The 23,899-nt window shown below is 39.0% G+C and overlaps 1 protein-coding gene across 4 annotated transcripts in view; it reads right to left on the bottom strand.

The window, feature by feature from the left end:
* Frs2 (fibroblast growth factor receptor substrate 2) overlaps window positions 1–23,899 on the bottom strand; it is an 88,759-nt gene that overhangs the window by 6,204 nt on the left and 58,656 nt on the right. For 3 of the 4 annotated variants that reach the window (XM_069988443.1, XM_069988448.1, XM_069988446.1), the window contains exons 3-7: window positions 7,179–7,269; window positions 4,161–4,252; window positions 2,036–2,222; window positions 1,184–1,342; window positions 360–523 (exon numbers count right to left, since the gene is read on the bottom strand). In XM_069988443.1, the coding sequence (XP_069844544.1) occupies window positions 360–523; window positions 1,184–1,342; window positions 2,036–2,222; window positions 4,161–4,226 (576 nt within the window). In that variant the 5' untranslated portion in view covers window positions 4,227–4,252; window positions 7,179–7,269. Of the gene's footprint in view, window positions 1–359; window positions 524–1,183; window positions 1,343–2,035; window positions 2,223–4,160; window positions 4,253–7,178; window positions 7,270–13,599; window positions 13,697–23,899 lie in introns of all 4 variants that reach the window. The other variant, XM_069988445.1, reaches the window with a different exon arrangement.

Genomic DNA, 23,899 nt, shown 5'->3' with positions numbered 1-23,899 from the left:
AACTATGTACTGAAAAGACACATTTTTATCATATTATCATTTACTGATTTCACTGTATGAACAGAAAACCCCTGTTTAAGAGTTCTGTGAAGTGTATATATACAAATGCCACATACAAGATTAGAAGAGCTCAGTGGTAGTGTGGAGAGAAAAAATAAAAGTGTCTGGAAGTATATACATAAAATTTTACAGATTTGACTATATGCCAAAAAATGCATACTACTTCCTTAATTGCCCAACACAAAAGTAATATACAGTGTAAGTTAGAAATTAAACTGAATTAAACCTTCAAGTATTAACACAGTAATACTCTGACTCCATAAAATCACTATTACTGTTATACAGAAACATACACATACTTGTTCCTCAGCCACAAGCAAAGGATGTGTAGATTCTTCACCAACTGAAGGTAAGCGAGCACTTCCCACAGAAGGATGTCTGCTTGAAGGATGGGACGAAGCATCTCCAAATGAGGGATATCGGGGATATCCATTAGGTAAGTTCTGAGCAGCAAAGCCCGGAGCTGAGTTTTTGTTTATTAGTTTTAAAAGGAAGACAGGATACAGGAATAGGGAAGAGAAAACCAAAATTAGTAAGAATCTAATCTGCACTGGGGATCAAGGAAGACAAACATGGCAAAACATACAGAAATTAACATACAAACAACAGTCTCAACCGTATTTCATTTATTCATTCCTTCATCCATTGTTGATGAAGGGGCCTTAAACATGCTAGGCAAGCACTTTAATCACTGAGCTACACTGAACTACATTCCTAGTACTTCAGCCATACGCTAGATTAATATGGGGTACTCATATTAAAAATACTTAAAATAGGGGCTGGGAAGATGGCTCAGTGGTAGAGTGCTTGCCTTGCATGCATGAGGCCCTGGGTTCGATTCCCCAGCACCACATAAGCAAAAAGAAAAAAAGCCGGAAGTGGTGTTGTGGCTCAAGTGGTAGAGCGCTAGCCTTGAGCTGAGGGACAGTACCAAGGCCCAGAATTCAGGGCCTCACGATTGGACCCCTCCCCCTCCCCAAAAAATACTTACAACTATAATCGACTACTTTTCAAAAACAGTTATATGTCTATTAACCAGTGAACTGTATTGTTATAAATATCCATAAGCTATAACTTCTGTATGTCTGCTCTTTCAAATATGAGAGGGAAACTGGCTACTTACTTGTAGGTGTCCGAGGTGTTCTAGGGACTTCCAATTCTGTCTGATGATTATTCCTTTCTACAACTGGCTCTTCTACCACATTTATACTGTTATTTTGCATAATTTCTTGCAACATGTTAAATAATTCTTCTGCACGGGCACATTTAAAAGCAAAAATTCCTACAAATAGAAACCAAATGGAAAAAATGGCAACCATACTCTTACAAAAGCTAGAGGAACACATGTCAAAGAACAAAACTGTCAAGTTGTTATGTCCCAACAACCAGAAAGGCCCCTTAAATAAATTTCTGATAAATAATACTTCTTGCTTCAAATACAATGACAAAATTTGACAGAATAATTTCCATTTATCTAAGGAAAAGGTCCCCAAACAAACGCAAACAGGACTTGCACAATTATTTTAGTCTGCTTTTTATAGCAGGGGGATCCAACTCACCACTAAGAAGGCAACCATTTACCACTGAACAAGCCCATACTAGGAGCTAATATAATTACTGCCTTGTCTATTGTTATAATTCTTTAAGACAAATATTACTGTCTGCTTTTTATAAAACTCAAGGCCATGCAAGTTAGTATGTAACAAAAAAAAAACCAAACAAAATGTTTGGGTTCAATGTAATGATACTAGTAATTAATTTAAAAATCTTAAAGTTTAACACAAGTTAAAATTTCTGCCATAGACAATGTGCTTAAGAAACAAATATTGTACATAGTTTATTCTCTCTTTTCTTACTACCTGTCTTCTTTGGGAAGTGTCTTTCAGGAAAAAAGATGTTAATTTTAACTGCATGTAGGATGACTGATAGAACAATATTTCAAATGGTATTTGGAGGTGACAAGGGCTTTACTTACCTTGTCCAGTTTGACACCTCCGCCCACTTTCAAAAGAGAAGAGATTTGAGTCATAGCCATAGCGGCGCAGGCAGAGGTAGTGCCATTTTACTGAGTCACGCTTGCGGGTATATAAAATCAGTTCTGTGTCTGTAAGTTCCATTATGCCAGAACCTAACTCATTCCCATCATCATCTACATTAATAACCTTAAAAAAAGAAGATGGAAATGATTTCATAAATTTGTCAGAAAAATGCAGATGCTAAATTAGTTCAATCAGTCAGTCGCTTATTCATTTGTGAGTGTAATAGCTAGTTTATATCTAAAAGGAATTTGCACTCCCATTGGAGAAGCAAGATATATAAACAAAGTCAACATCATAAACTTATGTATGATTACTTGACATATAAACGCAATGGAGGATGCAGAAGACAGAAATTAGGGGCATAATTAATTTTGAAAGGAAATCAGATAAGAGGGAAAATCCGGTATTCAAGATGTAGGGATATTCAAGATGGGATATTAAAATAGAACAAAGAAGGTACCTTTCAAAAAGACAAAATTAACAATGGCACAGAGTTCATGTTAAGGAAAGGACTTATATTGCTAAGCTTCAGAAAGTGCTAAAGACTAACAGCTACGATTTATGGAGAAGTTATTACTCCCCTGGGGCAGGGCAAAATGATTTGCATTTATTTCCCCCCATATAATTCTCTTAATCCTAAAATTCAGGTTTCTACTGTACAAAATAAAATATATTTAGTGATAATGAAACTTGCCCAAGGTCACAAAGCTGAGAAATAACAGAGGTATGATTCACAATAGGTTTATGTGATCTAGAGGCTATGACTTACAGCACACTAAAGTTGGATCAGGAGACATTAAATTGCTATGGGTGTGTTTTGCCTATTTTAACAAACAGGCTTATAAATGGTAAAGGAAGATTAATTTGATGACAACCAAAATGAAGGATTACAGGTTTACTGAAAGTAGGGAACAGTTAGGAAATCAAGCCAAGCATGATAGTTCAAGTCTGTAATACTAGCACTTAGAGGCTGAGACACAAGAATTGGGAGTTTGTGGCCAGCCTGGGCTATACATAGCATGTTCCAGACCATCCTGGAGTATATACAATGAGACACTGCCTCAAAAACAACAGAATTATTTAGGTATATATGATAATAATTGCTGAAAAAGTAGTCCCATGAACTGGATCTTAAGTGTTCCCCAAAGGCCTAAGTACTGGGAGGTGATAGAATCTTTAATCTAGACAGATGGGTCTATTGGTAAGTATTTGGGGTGTTTTTTTGAAGGGTATAGTGAGATCCCAGACACTTCTTCTGGCTCCTGGCCGTAAATGGTGCCTTTTTTTCCCTTCCATATACTTCCACAATGGTGTACTATCTTGCCACAGACCCCAAACAATGAAAACAATGGCCTGTGAACTGAAGTCTTCAAAACTGGGCACCAAAATAAACCTTTCCTCAATGTAAGTTGATTTGTCTCAGGCATTTGTTGTAGTAATAGAAAGCTAATAGGTGATGATGAAAGCGAGATGGTACTACAATTATTACTTGGATACAAAGGACCAAACAAAAAATAAAAGAGGATTTTATGTTTTGTCTTCCCAACAGTTCATGTGACGGAGGCTTAGTCATAACAGTGCTGGGATGGTGAGACCTTTAAGGGGTGGGGCATAATGGGAGGTTCTTAGGTCATTAGGGCATGCCTTTAGAAATGAATTAACACAGTTCTCTGTGTCTCAATCCAGTCACTCTTCAGATTCTACCTGAAATAGGATTAATAGTTCTTGTGCATGCTGCCACCATCAAGATATTATCTACTATGAAATGATGCATGAAATGATGATGTTTGGACTGTATCTTTTAAGCTTCCAAAAGTATGAGTTAAGTAAACCTCTTTTCTTTAACAGTCTCAAGTATCTCATTATAGTCATAGAAAATAGATTACTATAATCCTATACTGTGAGGGAGCAAATGCCATCATTTATTCAAGTAAAAGGGAAAGAAAAAGAGGAGACAAAGGGGTCTAAAGGTGAAAGAAAGGAGGCAAGATATATTAAGTAAAGCATAAGGAATGAATCCACCTAGGCAATAAGATATATAGCTCAATTGGTTTTACTGACCTTAAATTTGTTGCGATGGCTATCTGGGACAGTATCTTTATCTGGACAGCTACAACAGCTACCCATGGCTTCTTCAGAAGACCATGTGATCACTACATGAAAAGTAGTTTGAAGAAAATTACTAGATGTAGGACACAAAAAGTATAAAACAGAAATTCTACAAATCATCTAATACAACCATAATATTTTGATGCAGAAATTAATAATTGGCTGAAGCTAGATTTCATACACTAATTGATCAACTTTACTTAGTGATAACAATAAATTTTACAAAGCAGATGTCACAATAATCTCAAACTTCCAGTTAATTACAAGATATGCCTATCCTAAAGTTACCTTTAAAAAAACTCTACTTACAATCTAGTGTATACTGTCTAAATAATTACTTTCTAGTTGTTTAAGAGTTAATCTAAGCATTAATGTGTTATGGTTTATTAAGAATTTCCTGAATTCATCTTTAAAAAATAATACCAAAAGGATGCTGAACTGCTGGTTTAGCAGGTATTTAGATTTTTGTTACATTGTAGTATCCTTTATTTACCCCATGAGAAAAGAGCTGATAAGTAAATAATACAACTTCAAATTCAGAATAATACATATAAGAGTAAGGCCAACTCAAACTTTCAAGGAGTAATGTAACACAGAATACTGGCAGACCTGATATACCATGTTTATTTAAATCTGTTTTTCTGATTGGGGGTGGGTGTTGTCCTGGGGCTAAAACTCAGGGCCTGACTGCTGTTCTTAGCTTTTTCTCTCAAAATGTGTGCCCCACCACTTGAGCCATGTCTCGACATCTGGTTTTTTGGTGGATGACTGGAGTTATGAGTCTCATAAACTATCCTGCCTGGCCTGGCTCTGAACTACAATCCTCAGATCTCAGCCTTGTAGGCAGCAGGTATGACCTACTAGTACCCAGCCAAAGCATTACTTCTAACAAGGGAAAGAATCAGAATGACTGTGGTCCTTAATACATGGGGAGGGAAAAAGCACAGGAGCTATGAAACATAACATTAAGTCTGGTTAGAATGTGAAATTTGGAATTAGCTGCCTGTAATCCTAGACACCCAGAGGCTGAGATCTGAAGAACCAGATTCAAAGCCAGCCCAAGCAAGAAAGTTCCTAAGATTTGTATCTCCAATTAACTTCAGAAAAGCTAGAAGTAGGGCTGTGGCTCAAGTAGAACATCAGCCTTGAGCAAAAAGGCTAAAGGACAGTGCCCAGGCCCTGAGTTCAAGCCCCAGAATGGACACATACAAAAGGTAAAATTTGCAAAATGAGGGACATGGAGACACTAATAGAATTTGTGACCAAGGTGTTACCCAAGAAAAAGTGATAGGATTATTAAATAGGCTGTGATGAGACTTCAACAGAGGATGCAGGCCAACATTGTACAGTTCACTAGCTCTACTTAGAAGTCCAGAGGAAAGACAGTTCAACTGACACAGGCTTAAAGGATAAGGAAATTAAAAGATGTTGGTAATGAAGGAGTTTAAAGTAATGGATTACTGGACCTGGTCAGGGAAGAAGAAGGCAGCTACCAAAGTAAAATATGGAGGGATGGGGGAGCCCAAAGTTTTTTTTTGTTTGTTGTTTTTTTTTTTTTTTTGGGGGGGGGGGTTTGGGTCTGGTCGTGGGGCCTGAACTCTGGGCCTGGGCACTGTCCTTCAGCTCTTCAGCTCAAGGCTAGCGCTCTACCACTTGAGCCACAGCACCACTTCCGGCTTTTTTCTTTTTGCTTATGTGGTGCTGAGGAGTGAACCCAGGGCCTCATGCATGCAAGGCAAGCGCTCTACCACTGAGCCACCTTCCCAGCCCCGAGCCCAAAGTTTTAATAAGTTAAAGAATAGAGTAATAGGGTTAGTTGGCTTGAGGAAATAAGGCTGCTGGGACAGCTTCATCTTCTAACTGCTAAAGGGAGGCTTTTGTTGTTGTTGTTTGTGCCAGTCTTGGGGCTTGTACCCATTCAGGGTCTGGGTACTGTTTCTGATCTTTTTTGCTCAAGACTAGTGCTCTACCACTTGAGCAACAGCTCCACTTATGGTTTTCTGATATCTAATTGTCCCAGCTGTCCCAGCTGGCTTTGAACCTCAATTCACAGCTCTCAGCCTCCTGAGTAGTTAGGATTATAAAAGTAAGCCACTGGCTTCAGGCAGGAGGCTCCTCCCTCTCTTTCCCAAAGCTCAGCACCAAACTCAGGGTCTTGTACTTGCCAGACAAGTGCTCTTCCACTGAGCTAAAACCCCAACCCAGAAGGCTTTTTAAATGTAAAATGTTCATCCCTATCTGTCCCCTCCTCCTAAAATACAAATTCCTAGACAGGGGAAAAGAATAGATACTCTGCATTTTTGACCACCAAATTAGCATCTGGAAATTACATTTGAATTATCTGAGATCAAATGCACTAATATACACTAATTAGAGTAAAGACTTGATGAAAAGCCATATGATCTCAGCATGTACTTCTAAGTCAAAAACTCAGCAAAAATATTAGTGGCCCTATAGAAGAATAGTTCTCCCTAGGAGTACGCTCAAGAACAAAAGCTTCTGTTGGGAAGACTGACAGTGCAACAAGTATGGTGAATACTTTACATTAGTAAATACTGTTTTTGGTAAGATTTAAGCCATCTGTCCTTATTTTTTGGGAATGAAGGAGTCAATAAATCAGGAAACAAAATGGCTGCAAATAAGAAAACATTAAACTCTTTAGCTTGAAAACCTAAGTTGTGGAATTAAAGTCCCTCCCCCAACCTTTTTTTTGGTGCCAGTACTGGGGCTTGAACTCAGGGCCTGGGCACTGTCCCTGAGCTTTTTCACTCAAAGTTAACCTTCTACTACCTGCTCCACAGCTACACTTCCAGCTTTTTGATGATTTCTTGGAGATATGAGTCTCAAGGATTTTCCTGCCTAGAATAGCTTCAAATCTCAAGCCTTAGATCTCAGCCTTCTGAACAGCTAGGATTATAGGCATGAGTCACTGACACGGAGTTAGTTTTTTTAAAGTAAATTCCAACTTACCTAGATCTGGCCATTAATATTCTTAGTCTCTGTTGCTGCATCAGGAGTTTACAAATATTTCAAATACCATGGCTTCCTTGTTTGCTGAAACCTAGAAGTTGTACAAAAAAATTGTTTAAAAAGAATTTCTGGTTTCTTTATAAGATAGGAATTTTCCTTATGAGACTTCTAGAAGTAGAAGTAGTTGATCAAGTAGAAGTAGTTGATCCATTTAAACCAATTCAAAGGGTCTACATAATGCTTTAAAATTACATAAAATATATAATATATATTTATATATATTATAAAATTATATACATATATAAAATCAACTTTTAAAATAGGACTTACCATTCCTTTTCAAAATAAAAAGTAAAAAAGCAATAGTCTCAAGTTCTGTCTTTCTTTCTGGCTTCTCCACTATAGCTATGTCATTGTACAACTTTTTTCCCCCTCCCTGGTTGTAGGGCTTGAACTCTTTTTCACTCAAGGCTAGCAGTCTACCATTTGGAGCCACAGCACCACTTCCAGTTTTCTGGTGGTTAATTGAAGATAACATTCTTGTGAATTTTCTTGAATGGGCTGGCTTCAAACAGCAATCCTCAGATCTCAGCCTCCTGAGTAGTTAGGATTACAAGCTTGAGCCATTGAAACCCGGCTAAATTTTTTTTTTTTTTTTAAATATTGGTTCTAAGGCTTGAACTTAGGGTCTGGGCTCGATCACTTAGCTTTTTCCCTCAAGGCAGGCAACAGTTTGAACCACAGCTCTACTTCTGGCTTTTTGGTGGTGAACTGAAGTAAAGAGTCTCACAGCCAAGTCTCACAGCCATGCGCCAGTGGCTCATCCTATAATCCTAGCTAATCATAGCTACTCAGGAGGCTGAAATCTGAGGATCTCAGTTCAAAGCCAGCCCAGGCAGGAAAGTTCCATGAGACTCTTATCTCCAGTTAACCACTAGAAAACTGGAAGTGGCGCTGTGGCTCAAGTGGTAGAGTGCTAGCCTTGAGCTGAAGTGTGCAAGGACAGCACCCAGGCCCAAAGTTCAAGCCCCACAACTGACCAAAAAAAAAAAAAGTCTCACAGATTTTCCTGCTGGCTTCAACCCACCATCTTCAGATCTCAGCCTCCTGAGAAGCTAGAATTACAGGCATAAGCCACACATGTCCTCAGCCATAAAATGAGGGGTTAAACCACCTCCAAAGTTTCATTCCGGTTCTAAAGTATTTTAGCCAGGGGCAGACTAAATCTCCTGGCAAGTTTTCCTAAACCTCACTGTTATTTATCCTGAAGAACACTCTTTAGAATCTACCTGCTGTGTTTTCTATTTCATAAGATTCCCCAGAGCTAGATGAGAGTTAGCAATATATAAATAGATCATAAGGAAAAGCATTCCACAGTGTCACAAGACAGTCTATTTACAATATACATTTGGAAATTTTTTGGTCTATTTACAACTGAAAAAAATCAGCCACACAGAAAGACACTCATACTTATTGAATGTTTATGCTATCTCATCATTGTTAAAGGCTACAGGTAGAGTCTCATTTCAACCTATACAAAAACCAGAGTTAACAAGTAGGATATAAAAAACAAACATTTCCAAAATCATGTACCCACACACAATTATTTCTTTTTTTTTTTTTTGTCGGTCGTGGGGCTTGAACTCTGGGCCTGGGCGCTGTCCCTCAGCTCTTCAGCTCAAGGCGAGTGCTCTACCACTTGAGCTACAGTGCCACTTCCGGTTTTCTGGTGGTTTATTGGAGATAGGAGTCTCACGGTCTCTCTTGCCCGGGCTGGCTTTGAACCGCGATCCTCAAATCTCAGCCTCCTGAGTAGCGAGGATTACAGGCGTGAGCCACCAGCGCCCGGCAATTATTTCAATTCTGGATTTTACATAATCATCATGCTAGATGCTTGCTTACACACATGTGAATTGCGGCTACAATCTCACTTAAGATGGGTAGCAATCTAGTTCCTCTTCTACAGTACTCCTTCTGTGCACCAGAAAGAGATGTATACCTATATCATGCTTCATCTCTGTCTTGTAAAACTGCCCAGGGATAAGCTAATTCTACCATAAACAAAGTATCTTATTTGAATATATATTCTCTTCATTCATCTCTCTCTTTCTCTCCTAAAAGCCTTAGCCAGGAGGTGGGAATGTGGCTTAGTGGTAGAGTGCTTGCTTAGCATGCATGAAGCCCTGGGTTTGCTTTCTCAATACCACATAAACAGAAAAAGTGGGAAATAGCACTGTGGCTCAAGTGGTAGAGCACTGGCCTTGAACACAGAGAGGCTCAGGGACAGAGCTCAGGCCCTAAGTTCAAGCCCTAGGCCCATCCAAAAAACAAACAAACAAACAAACAAAAAAAGCTTTAGCCAATTAGCTTGGGAAAATCTGTCTTTATTTCACTTATAGGCATTCTCCAACCCTATTCTGAGTTAAAGGATAGTAAGTGAGATTAAGAGAAATGAGAACAGTTGGAGGCTAGTAGCTCATGTCTGTAATCCTAGATACTCCTGAGTAGAGATCAGACTGTTTAGGGATAGTCTGGACAAAAAATTAGCAAGACCCCATATAAATAAACAGCTGGTTATGGTAATGCCAGCCTGTCATCCTAGCAATGTAGCATGCATTAACAGGAGGTTCACAGTCCGAAAAAAGAACTGGTATGTGGCTCACATAGAAGACAGCTTGCCCTGCAAGTGTGAAGCCCTAAGTTCACCAGTATCTCCAAAAAGAGGAAGAAGGGATGGAGAAAGGGAGAGGGATGGGACTACAACTGAAAAAAAATCAAGAAAAAACCCTACAATTTAAAATGAAGGTAAACAGAATCGGTGTACCAACGTATAAGCCTTTGATCTCCGTTTGGATCTCTATAAAATTTTCTGACCTCTTTTTGAAGAGCAGTATTTACTAGTATATTGTTTAATTATTTTTTTCTATTAGCATGGCCAAAGTAATATAGAGCTTTTCCTTGCTTTTACTATTTTCACTACAAATATCCAGCATGTCAGATGTTATTGGGGATTTAAAAGCTTTTTGTGCCTCATTCAAAGGATATTTTCCACATGAAAACACATTCTGAGTTCCAAACAACTGCCACACCAAAGCCCTTTTGGTGTAAACACAAGTCAATGGACCATGTATGTACTGCCTCTGACTGGACTTGACTCAAATACTCTCCATGATTTTCTTAACCCCCTTTGGCTTCTCCCCACTGTTGGACAACTAAGAACCAAGAGGTAATTTGGAGGTAATAAGGAAGAAAGAGGTGTTGCAGACACTGCAATAGACCTATTGCTCTTTTGTTGTAACATGTCATTTTCCTATTAAGTAGATATATATCGCGTGTAATGATTACTCAAAAAGAGTACCACAATTTTACGAAGGAAAATATCAAGAGGCTGAGAAATACTGTCAACTACCGCTCCATTTTTTGTTGCAGCAAAGTGGGGGGAGTCAAGACTGGGACTCAAAACTCAGAGTAGCAGACATTTTAGTTATTGGCTAGCACTCTATCAATTAAGCCATGCCTCCAACCCCAAAAACTCATTTTAAAGTTCCTTGCTATGGGCTAGATAGACATAAAGTCACATGGATGATCTAATTATTCCAAAAACCAAACTTATAAGATAGACATTACCATTATTTTTGTAGTCTAAATGAGGAACTCAAGGCTTAAGGTTAGGTAACTCCAGGCCAATAGTTAATCATAGGGAGAGCCAGGCTTAAATCCCAATCTGACTCCAAAGCACTGGCCTCTATTAATACGTAAAAAACTTTAACAATGCCTACCATACAGTAAGCACATAGTAAATAAATAAATATATGTATATATAAATAATTGATCATGACACATAACATACTGTCTATATTTCCTCATTTATAACATTAGGACATCTGTTTCATAGGTACTGAGAAAAACAAATTTTGGTTATAAAGATACTTAGAAACACATACAGATTTTTTAAAAACATGACATTTTTATATCACCACTCTAGGAAAAGCCCATCTTTTATCTTACAAAGGGCCATTTATACCATCAGCACAGAAAAACCTAGAACTTAAGAACCATCCTTATAACAAGCACTGTATGAATTTAGTATAGCTGTCATAAATTATTCCAATGATTCCTGCAGAATGGCAAGCAAAGAGAACACTGAACTTTGTTCACAAGTCTGACTATATATTTGGTGCTTAGAAAAGTATATTTGCGGGCTGGGAAGGTAGCTCAGTGGTAGAGTGCTTGCCTTGCATGCATGAGGCCCTGGGTTTGATTCCTCAGCACCACATAAGCAAAAAGAAAAAGAAAAAGCCAGAAGTAGTGCTGTAGCTCAAGTGGTAGAGTGCTAGCCTTGAGCTGAAGAGCTGAGGGATAGCGCCCAGGCCCAGAGTTCAGGCCCCACGACCGGACCCCCCCCCCCGAAAAAAGAAAGAAAAGTATATTTGCTTTCTCATGTTCACTACACTAAGTATGAATTTTACTTATACTACAGAAATTGTTTAAACATAGCCAGGACAGAATATACAGTTAGAAGCCAGGCGCCGGTGGCTCACCCCTGTAATCCTAGCTACTCAGGAGGCTGAGATCTGAGGATCACAGTTCAAAGCCAGCCAAGGCAGGAAAGTCCGTGAGACTCTTATCTCTAATAAACCACTAGAAAACTGGAAGTGGCACTGTGGCTCAAGCAGTAGAGCGCTCGCCTTGAGCTGAAGAGCTGAGGGACAGCACCCAAGCCCAGAGTTCAAGCCCCAAGAGCAAAAAAAAAATTTAAAAAATATATATAGCTAGAAGCATGAAAACATACTTAAATATTATGCACAGCTAATGGCCAAGTTAAATTACATTAAAGCTATCAACAGAATGGCACTCCATAATTGTCCTTTTATTGTCTGCATAGATGTGTGTGTCTGTGTGTATAAAAAATATATATATAATAGAGCCAGGTGCTGGTGGCTCATGCCTATAATTCTACCTACTCAAGAGGCTGAGATCTGAGGATCGTGGTTCAAGGCCAGCCCAGGCAGGAAAGTCCATGAGACTCTGATCTCCAATAAACTACTCAGAAAATAGGAAGTAGTGTTTTGGATCAAGTAGTAGACTACGTGCTTGCCTTGAGCTGAACAGCTGAGGGACAGTGCCCAGGCCTAGAGTTCAAGCCCCACAGCTAACAACAACAACAACAAAAAAGTAGGTAATCCACTGTTTTAAAACTGTTTTATAAATTCATAAGCTTTGTTTTTCTTTTAACACTAATAAGAATTTTTATCATTGATATATTCTGAGGAAGGAGTTAGGAAAATAGTTTCCATGTCAGCTTAACTTTTAAAGTCCACACATAAACACAAAACTACAAAGAAATAGATGAGTATTTCTAAGTATTTGTCAGTGTATCTGTTATTCCTAAGCAGACTTTTCTTCCAAGCTTTTTAGTTTAAGGGTAAAATTTTTTTTTGTTTTTTTAGTTTTTTAATTTTGTTTCAGTGCTGGGGGATTATATCCCAAGCCTCACACATAGTAGGTCGGCATCTGACTGCTTAGCTACACTCACAGTGCCCCACTTTAACTTTTTTTTTTTTTTTTTGGGTCCAGTCGTGGGGCCTGAACTCTGGGCCTGGGCGCTGTCCTTCAGCTCTTCAGCTCAAGGCTAGCACTCTACCACTTGAGCCACAGCGCCACTTCCGGCTTTTTTCTTTTTGCTTATGTGGGACTGAGGAATTGAACCCAGGGCCTCGAGCATGCAAGGCAAGCGCTCTACCACTGAGCCACCTTCCCAGCCCCCCCACTTTAACTTTTGATAAAATCAATTATATATCTTTTTTTTTGGTCGTGGGGCCTGAATTCTGGGCCTGGGAGCTGTCCCTCAACTTGTTAGCTCAACGCTAGTGCCACTTGAGCCATATTGCCATTTCCGGCTTTTTCTGCTTATGTGGTGCTAAGGAATGAACCCAGGGCATGCAAGGCAAGCACTCTACCACTGAGCCACCTTCCCGGCCCTCAATTATATATCTTACAAATCATTTCAATATGTATTAATTTATATTTTGGAAACTCTTTACATCTAATCTAAATTCCTTGTACTGCAAATTAGACCAGGTTCTTCTCATTTGTCTTCTCTGTGAGACACTAAAACTAGAATGATCAAGAAAGATCAAACACATATTTACAAATATGTAAAGTGTTACCAATGTGTTATTCTATAGGTAAATATATTGTTATTTCACTTTAAATATAGTTGCTTGAATTAAGCTAACAGAAAGTTACTCAGTAGATAAAATAACTTGTAAATAGCTATCAACACTGAGGAAATGAATTCATTTCTCCGTACACACAAAGCATTCAGCAAGCATTTTTTGAGTACTGAGTTAAATAGTCAGCTTTCCCTGGTTCCCAAGGGAGAAAAATAGGAAAGAAAATACGTGGCAGAGTCACTCACCCATGTTTAGGTGCTGTGAGAATATTTAACTCATATTACAAGGATAGACAGACTCGTCAAAGAAAGCTTCCTGGAAAGATAATCCCTAAATTGACCTCTGAAAGACAGATAGGAATTAGCTAGGTTAAGTTCAGATCAAGAAGAATTCATGCAAAACAAACAAGGCCAAAAAAAACATGTTTTACTCCAAGAATGGGCACACTGTAGTTCTGTAGAGTTAGCATGTGGGTGGTACATGGGAAAATATTACAACACAGGTAGGAAGATAGGCACATGACCATTCCATAAAGGATCAAGTCTGTTCTACTCACATTTCCCTTAAAGACATCACTAATGGCCTACCAATGTGTTTTGTTTTTTTCTTTTGTCGGTTGTGGGCTTGAACTCTGGTCCTGGGCGCTGTCCCTCAGCTCTTCAGCTCAAGGCTACCACTTAAGTCACAGGGCCACTTCTGGTTTTCTGGTAGTTTATTGGAGATAAGAGTCTCATGGACCTTCCTGCCCCGCTGGCTTTGAAATGCGATCCTCAGATCTCAGCCTCCTGAGTAGCTAGGATTACATGCCTGAGCCACCAGTGCCTAGCCCCAAAATAGTTTTCTACAGAGGCAGAAAATTTAGAATATATATATATATATATATATATATATATATATATATATATAATATAATATATATATGGATAATTTAACTCAACACTGGTAATAATAAAACTACTACTGTTTTATTATCTGTTGTGATCAAAGTCTGGCCAAGACACACATCCAACTCTGTATGTAAAAAAAAAAATAAAGATTCTCTTCTGTGAACAATTATATTTGCAGTATCATCATAGGATGATGATCTGGGCCTAAGATTCCCACTTTCATTTTGCACCTACAAAAGCTATCCCTCATTTTGTTGTTGTTGTTGTTGTTTGTGCCAGTACTGGGGTTTCAATTCAAGGCAAGGGCACAGTCTCTTAGCTTTTTCATTCAAGTATAACGCCCTACCATTTGAGCCAGAGCACCACCTGCTGGCTAATTGGAGATAAAGTCCCACAGATTTCCTGCCCAGGCTGACTCCAAACTGCAATCCTCAGATCTCAGCATCTTGAGTAGCTAGGATTATATATAAGCCACTGGTGCCCAGCTTATAAAAAAGCATTTGCAAAACTAAATAAACTGTATAAAATTTAATATAAACCTGTTTTTCCAAATTCAGGTAAATTTTATGTTCACTGTTTAAAGAATGTAAGATGAAAAAAAAAAAAAAAAAAAAAAAAAAAAAAAAAAAAAAAAGCCCTAGCCGGGCGCCAGTGGCTCACGCCTGTAATCCTAGCTACTCAGGAGGCTGAGATCTGAGGACCGTGGTTCAAAGCCAGCTGAGGCAGGAAAGTCCGTGAGACTCTTATCTCCAATAAACCACTAGAAAACCAGAAGTGGTGCTGTGGCTCAAGCAGTAGAGCACTCACCTTGAGCTGAAGAGCGCAGGGACAGCGCCCAAACCCAGAGTTCAAGCCCCACAACCGACAAAAAAAAAAAAAAAGCCCTGAAACTGGCACAAAACAACATAAAAAAGAAATTTTATTTAAATATATATACATATATATATATGATGACAACAGTGTTCATGATAGAATGGAGCAGGAAAAATGATAGAAATTATTAAAAATAGAATACTAAATGTATCAGGTGCTGGGTGGAGGTATACATAGGACTAAGGGTACAATCTTTGCAACTTCTCTGTGATTCTAAAATTGTTCTTAAAAAATTGATTAGAAAAAATTGCTCTTCACATAAACTAGCAAATTTAAGATTTCAATTTAAAACTGTAACATTTTACCCTTTTCTTTTTCTTTTTTTCTTTTTTTTTTTTGTCGGCTGTGGGGCTTGAACTCTGGGCCTGGGCGCTGTCCCTCAGCTCTTCAGCTCAAGGCGAGCGCTCTACCACTTGAGCTACAGCGCCACTTCTGGTTTTCTGGTGGTTTATTGGAGATAGGAGTCTCACGGTCTCTCCTGCCTGGGCTGGCTTTGAACCGCGATCCTCAGATCTCAGCCTCCTGAGTAGCTAGGATTACAGGCGTGAGCCACCAGCGCCCGGCTACCCTTTTCTTTTATTCCCCCATAAAATACATATGGCAAGCAAAAAGATAAGTAAGAATAAAAACCAGACAAAGACATTGTAACATGTTAGCATTCACTTGATAGAATAAGAGCCAATTTTTCTTTTTTACATGTAGTGCAAACTATCTTTATAATCAAATTACTAACTAATGAATATCCAAATCAACACCTATTAAAAAGTTCTTTAGAAAGAAAACTGTAGGGCTGGGAAGGTAGCTCAGCAGTAGAGTGCATGCCTTGCAAGCATGAGGCCCTGGGTTTGATTCCTTAGCACCACATAAACAAAAAAAGCCGGAAGTGGCGCTGTGGCTCCAGTGGTAGAGCGCTAGCCTTGAGCTGAAGAGCTGAGGGACAGCACCCAGACCCAGAGTTCAGGCCCCATGACCGGCAAAAAAAAAAAAGAAAAGAAAAGAAAAGAAAAGAAAACTGTAAATGTCTACATAGAACCCAATCAAGAGACTATAGCAGTGTGAAGAACAGAAGCCAAAGGAAATGCCAGGGGGATTTAAGCAGGCAAAACTAATTAGTAAATATATGCTGGATATATGCCAAATTGCAGAATATAACATACACTCCCAGATACTCAGAATTTGTGTCTCAGGGATGTGATGAAAATGCTTATAATAGAAAGTTATACAACCTAGGTTTTTTCCAAACAAATATAATATACCTAGAAACGGGTACACATCTGCCCTGAGAGGTTGCAGAGACACTGTGTCTTCAATATCACAACATGTTTCTTAAGCCCTCTCCTTCTTTCCTTTCTTAACACATTCCTGCCCTGTATGCCTAGTCATCAGCCTTCTGATTTAAATATGGTAACCAGGTGCTATTTAACTATTTGGGTAGAAATAACAGTTCAGAGACTATTGGGATTACAGAAGCAAATTCTATTTCAGATGTATGACAAGTGCCTATCATAAAAAGCTGGGCACTAGCCAGGTGCTGGTGGTTCACACTTGTAATCCTAGCTACTCAAAAGGCTGAAATATGAGGATCACAGTTCAAAGCCACCTTGGGCAGGAAAGCCTGTGAAACTCTTATCTCCAATTAATCACCAGAAAACTGGAAGTGGTGCTGTGGCTCAAGTGGTAGAATACTAGCCTTGAGCAAAAAGAGCTCAGGGACAGCGCCCCAGACCCTGAGTTCAAGCCCTACAACCAACAAAAGAAAAAAGAGAAGAAAAAAGAAAAACCTCCTCTGAATTATAATGGCTAACATTGTTAAGTGCTGGGCTGTTTGCCCCTTCTGAAACAGCTCTAAAAGGTGAACTCTGGGTGTTGTATTGCTTTTAAAGATTTTTCTGTGTTTATGGGTCACCCTCATGCTCAGGTGAGAGGATAGCAGATACTAGAAATGCCACTAATAAACATTCATTTCTAGTTTATTCTTTTGAATCCAATTTTTGACCCCAGTTTTCTTACAGAGTACAAAATAAAGCCCTATATTCACAGCCAAAAGAGGTCTAAAGAGGTCTTGTATGTTGAAAGTATTTGGCCTAAAAGAGTCATATTAACACTAACTTACAGGTATTAGGAAGCCTTTGGGGGCTATTTCTAGTTTTTTGTTCATGTTTAGAAAATGGAGGCTACTAAAAAAGAGATCCTTGGATATGAAGGCTTCTATATTGTTATTTTGTTTTGTTTTTCTTTTCTTTCTTTCTTCTTTTTTTTTTGGGGGGGGGGGTCATGGGGGTGAAAGCTGGGCCTGGGTGCTGTCCCTCAGCTCTTCAGCTCACTTGAGCCATAGCGCCACTTCCAGCTTTTCTGTTTATGTGGTGCTGAGGAATTGAACCCAGGGCCTCAAGCATGCAAGGCACTCTACCACTGAGCCACCTTCCCAGCCCTATATTGTTATTTTGAATACTAACATATAGAGACATATGCTGTTTTCCAGCAAAAGGAAGGTCTGTTTGATTCTAAGACCAGGATTTTGTATATGCCACTGAGAAAGAAAGAAGTTGCCAACTACACTATTATATAACATATCACTGTTTAACAAAAACTGAGCTCCCTTGAAATTTTGACTTCTCAGTCACAAACAGCATTCAATAGATTCCAGTGCTGGGTAAGAAGAACAATGAGATTAACTTGAGGAATCTTCTAATGAAGTGATTTTCAAGGACTAATCTGAACTACTCTGCATTAAAGAGAACAAAGAAAAAAATTCAGTGAAATAGCTTTTAAGTAGCTATAAAGTTTTAAAAATTATATTCAATTAATTCTAAGTAAAAGATGTAAGAAAGATGAAACATTTTTAACCTTGTTAGTTCTAAGTAAAACATTTAATGATATAAAACTTTAAAGTCTGCACCAAATTTTATAGTTGGTTTCTGCTGTAATAATTGTTTATTGTCACTAAAACCTATCTAACTAACTTGGATTTCATAACTTTCTACTGCTAAAAAAATTTATACTTTCTTTCCTATTTTTTTAAAGCCAGGCACATAAAAATTGTTTGTTTGTTTAAAAGTAGAGTTTAAAGGTTATTTATAATGCCAGATATTTTCTACTTGGTCCTCCAGAGCCATTCTCCAACATTCTCCACCCTGCTAGAACACCAGCAGCTCATCTGGCTGGCAGTGGATTCCTTCCTTTCTGCAGTTGCTTTAGTGATGTCCTCGCTTAGGCAGCTCTCTCTTGTACTTATAGCCCTTGCTGGTTCAGGTACCAATCCTCTACCCCTGTCTGTTTTAGACCTAGAGGTATTAACAGCTTTCTGATGTTGCTAGGTAGCATCATCAAATTCTGGTTTCCTGTAACTTGCCTACACTCTGTAAATAATCCCTCCATTAAATTTTTCTCTATACAAGGTTCCTACCTGATTGTTCTTACTGATGTTTCAATACAGATAGCACATATGACACTACAGCTACTTAAGAAAATATTTTACAAAAGAAGAGCCATATCACCAACTCCTGCATTATTTAATCAAACCAACTAAATTACTCTTTAAAAATGAAAAAGGGTAGGGAAGGTGGCTCATTGAAAGACTGCTTGCTTTGCATACATGAGGCCCTGGGCTCGATTCCTCAGCACCACATAAGCAGAAAAAGTCGCAAGTGGCACTATGGCTCAAGTGGTAGAGCGCTAGTCTTGAGCTGAAGGAGCTGAGGAACAGTACCCAGGCCCAGAGTTCAGGCCCCATGACTGACAAAAAATTAAAAAGGAAAATAAAAAAATGCCAACCTAAAAAATGGTTGAAAGTTAGAAATTACTTCTAAATTTTACTGAGATTAACATCCAAAAAACTTGCAGTCATCTTTGATACTTTGCCTCTCACATCCCATAGCCAATCCATTGATGATTCAGATCTATCTTCAAAGGATACGCCCACTTCAAACACTGCTTACCATCTCCATCACTACTTTGGTCCAAACTAAAAACACTTCTTCCTTGTCTAATTTTTTTTTCCCTACAGGCTTCTTATTGACAGACACTCTTCTCTCTTTGTCTTACACACCACTCTTTTCTTTAAAAAACAAAAACAAAAACAAAAAAACAAAAAGCTAAGTAATTCCACTAAATGTTAGGGAAATTTGGGAGAAGACAGCAGACTAGTAACACCCACCACTTGCTAGCATCTCCAGAAAATAAGACTAAACAGCTGGAGAGTAGCTACCTTTGAGGTGGGTAAAGATGATAAGGCACAGAAGTTTCAGTATCAAGCAGAACAAAGGGAAGACTGCCTTAGAGGAACATGTCTTGGCAGAAGGCAGGGACCAATACAAAAACATGAATGAACAAACAAAAGACCCAGGGGGAAAAAAACAACACTGGTGTCAATACCAACAAGAAATGCAAGCTAACAAAGACAGGAATCCTAGAGTTTGTACAGCATCTGGCACTGGCAAAGTTCTTTCTTGCTCCCAGCATTCAATTGTGTTGCAGCAGGAGAATGTCATCTGAGACACTCCTATCTCAGCCAGCTACTTTCCAAGTCAAACATGCTGACTTGTCCCTAGCTCCAGAAAAATGTAGCAAGAATGATCCACCAAGTGTTGGCCTAGACAGGTGGTCTGGTTACAAAAGAAAGACTGAATCAGAGGCAAGGGTTTCTCTAAGGTAGGAAAACAGAGCCACAGGGAAGAGAAGTTACTTGCAATTTGAGGATAGCAATCATAGATGCTCATCAGGAAAGCTCTGGAAAAAAGAACAAGTAAGGTATAGTAATCATATGCAGGATCTAAGCTGTAAAAAATTGTCAGTAATGAGGAGAATGGAACTCCTGAGCATCCTACCATCATTTGGTCTAGTGTGCATTTTCTTTTTTTTTTTTTCTTTTTTTTATTCTTTTTTTTTTTATTGTTAGTGTGAGGCTTAGGTTGAAGGCAAGGGTTAGGGTGAGGATTAGGGTGAGGGTGAGGGTTAGTGTTAGGGTTAGGGTGAGGGTTAGGGTTAAGGTGAGGGTTAGGGTGAGTGTGAGGTTTAGGGTTAGGGTTAGGGTGAGGGTTAGGGTGAGGGTGAGGGTAAAGGGTTCTGGTGTGCATTTTCATAGGCCATGCCTGCTCTAGAAAAAGTCAATTAAGTCAGGCACCAGTGGCTCACATTTGTAATCCTAGCTATTCAGGTTGCTGAGGTCTGAGGATCAAGTTCAGGGGGCTGAGGTCTGAGGAATCTCAAGGTCTTTGGTCAATTCCTTAGTCTGCCATTTTTATAGAACTGGAGACTGTCAAGGCAATGCCTCTCAGGTGCTTAAATCAGGAAGAAATGCTAGCTTCATTTTTACTATTTTCCTTTTGTATGGCATGTACCAGTACTGGCGGAGCTTGAACTTGGCACCTAGATGCTGTCCTTGAGCTTTTATGTACAAAACTAACACTGCCATTTGATCAACACACACACACACACACAAAGCCTAGCAAAAATAATTTGATGTTTAGTCAGTAAACAAACTTCTGACTTTTTGACAATTTATTGGAGATAACAATCTCAGTGACATTTCCTGCCTGGGTTGGCTTCAAACTGCAATCCTCAGAACTCAGCCTCTTGAGTAGCTAAGGATACAGGGTTGAGCCACCTTCATGTTTTTTATCTTTATTTTTTTGCTGGTCCTAGGGCTTGAACTCAGGGCCTGGGTGTCTCTTTTGTTCAAGGCTTATCGCCACAGTGCCACTTCCAGCTTCTTCTGAGTAGTTTGTTGGAGATAAGAATATCAATGACGGGGCTGGGAAGGTGGCCCAGTGGTAGAGTGCTTGCCTTGCATGCATGAGGCCCTGGGTTCGATTCCTCAGCACCACATAAGCAAAAAGCCGGAAGTGGCACTGTGGCTCAAGTGGTAGAGCGCTAGCCTTGAGCTGAAGAGCTGAGGGACAGCGCCCAGGCCCAGAGTTCAGGCCCCACAACCGGACCCCAAAAAAAAAAGAATATCAATGACTCTTCTGCCTGAGTTGGCTTTAAAACGTGATCCTTAGATGGCAGACTCCTGAATAGTTATAATAGGCATGAACCATCAGCACCAGGCCCACCTTTATACTTATAAAGTTAATCAATAGCAATCTTGTCAAAGCAAGTAATTAACTAAGAACTTAACTTTGCATCCAAAAAAACACATCCCTGACTTGGAAAACCTGTAGTTCTGACTAAAAAATGATGAATTGCTAAAATAACATTTTTTAGAACACATTTTTATAAACACTTAAAAAAATGTGCTGAGTGCCATGGCTCACAGCTATAATCCTAGCTACTTAAAAAGTTGAGATTTGAGGATCATAGTTTGAAGCCAGCACGGGCAGACAAGTCCATGAGACAATAAACTACTCAAAAAAAAGCTGAAAGTCGAGATGTGGTTCAAGTGGTAGAGCACTAACCTTGAGCAAAGAAAGCTCAGAGCTAGGCACCCAGGAGCTAAGTTCAAGCCCCAGGACTAGCATCCAAATAAATAAATAAATAAACAAACAAATAAATGTAATAAATGTGTCTATCAAGCAGAAGGAATTCACTCCGTTTCATCTAGCATCAAAGTACTTTCCCTTGATACTAAATATACATGTACATTCAAGGTAGACATTTTTTCTTCTAAACTATAAGCCTCTGGCTCAGATGAAAACAGAACAATTTAAAATACACACAACTTTCAGCATTCAAACTTGTAGTTTCTACATGCTGCCCACACAGCACTTTGTGAGCATGTGATTAGGAGGAATGATGCACAATCACACCACATTCTTTCCCTCAGCTCACACATCAAGAACTTGCCCTCTCAGCTGCATTCTTCACCAAACAGCCATGATCACCTTAGCAACCCTATGCTCCTAATATGGACAGCTGGTCCATTTAAAGTCAGTCTTTCTTGGCAGGGAAACTGCTTGTTCTTCAAATTGGGAGTGAGAAGAGAGGTTTTCTTTTCAGTACACATTATAGAGGTTAATCTAACTTGATCAGCATTTTTGTTCTGTGGTGGCAACTTACATGGAGTTTCAACCTATTCTTAATTTTGTTTGTTGTTTTTTTATTAATGTAAAAGCAAATAGCTGAAAAAATAAAATCAAGCCAGCTAACACAAAATTCTATGATTAGAAAATAAAACAAAATGTATCTAACAAATTATAAACTATTCCACATTTTTAAGATTAAAGTTTGCTTTTAAGTTAAACAGAACTATAGCACCTGAAGCCTTAATAAACAACAATATGAGTCAAAAGACTTGGTTTTTTGTTTGTTTTGTTGTTTTTAGTATCATAGCCTGTGTATATGTGCCACAGTCCTAGGTTTTGAACTTAGGGCCTCATACTCTAACTTGGCTTTATTCAAGACTTGTGTTTTACCATTTGAGTACTCCTCCACTTCTGGCTTTTTCCTGGTTAGTTGAAGATAACCATTTCACAGACTCTTCTGCCTGTCTGGCTTCAAACCTTAATCCTTAGATCCCAGTCCAAGTAGCTAAAATTACAGGCATAAGCCACCAGCACCAGGCTAGAAGGGCAGACTTTTTAATAATAAAAGTACTTTTTAAACAAAAACATATTACAAAATGTATCATTTTGTTATTATAAAACAGTTTGTTTACTGACTAAATATCAAATTATTTTTGCTAGGCTTATAATGATATGTGGCATAATTTCATATTCTAAAAAATTTAAACCTCAAGTTTCATTCAAGACTGCATATTCTAAAGCTTGATTTTTTTAAGATATAAAATATGTAAAATGGCATCCATTCCAACGTAAGTATGTAATATATTCACAAAGTTTTTTAATCATTACTATAATATAGTTGCAGAACATTTTCATCATCCCAATAAAAAAATCTTATGCTTAATTTAAGAGCACATTTCCAGTTCCAGTAAGAAATATCTGAAACAAATTTAATTTTAAAAGATTTTAAAGAAGCAAACTCTTTACAATACTATAGTCAAAATTATATTTTTAAAAATACATAGAACAGGGGCTGGGAAGGTGGCTCAGTGGTAGAGCACTTGCCTTGCATGCCTGAGGCCCTGGGTTTGATTCCTCAGCACCACATAAGCAAAAAGAAAAAAGCCGGAAGTGGCGCTGTGGCTCAAGTGGTAGAGCTCTAGCCTTGAGCTGAAGAGCTGAGGGACAGCGCCCAGGCCCAGAGTTCAGGCCCCACGACCTGACCCCCCCCCCAAAAAAAAATACATAGAACAGGGCTGGGAAGGTGGCTCAGTGGTAGAGCACTTGCCTTGCATGCATGAGGCCCTGGGTTCAATTCCTCAGCACCACATAAGCAAAAAGAAAAAAGCTGGAAGTGGCACTGTGGCTCAAGTGGTAGAGCGCTAGCCCTGAGCTGAAGAGCTGAGGAACAGCACCCAGGCCCAGAGTTCAGGCCCCACGACCGGACCCCTCCCCCCCCAAAAAATACATAGAACAAACTGGTACCAATGGCTCATGCCTATTATCCTTGTAATGCACGAGGCTGAGATCAAAATTCAAAGCCAGGCTGGGTACTGGTGGCTCATACCTGTAATCCTAGCTACTCAGGAGGCTGAGACCAGGGGACTGTGGTTCGAAACCAGACTGGGATCCAATTAAACACCAGAAAACAGGAAGTAGCACAGTGGCTCAAGTAGTAGAGCACTAGCATTGAGCGATAAAGCTAAGAGACAGCACCCAGATCCTCAGTTCAAGCCCCATGACCCAGAAAAATAAAAAATAGATTCAAAAGTAGTCAAAAGGCAGAGAAAAAGTAAATTTCCAGAAGTAAATTAGTAGCTGTATTTGGCTAGTGATATTGACTC

Source organism: Dipodomys merriami, unplaced genomic scaffold, assembly GCF_024711535.1.
Source record: "Dipodomys merriami isolate MVZ:Mamm:240054 unplaced genomic scaffold, mDipMer1.0.p SCAF_10, whole genome shotgun sequence".
Lineage (NCBI taxonomy): Eukaryota > Metazoa > Chordata > Mammalia > Rodentia > Heteromyidae > Dipodomys > Dipodomys merriami.
The sequence above is the reverse complement of the archived record's forward strand: the minus strand, read 5'-3'. Positions and strand labels throughout refer to the sequence as shown.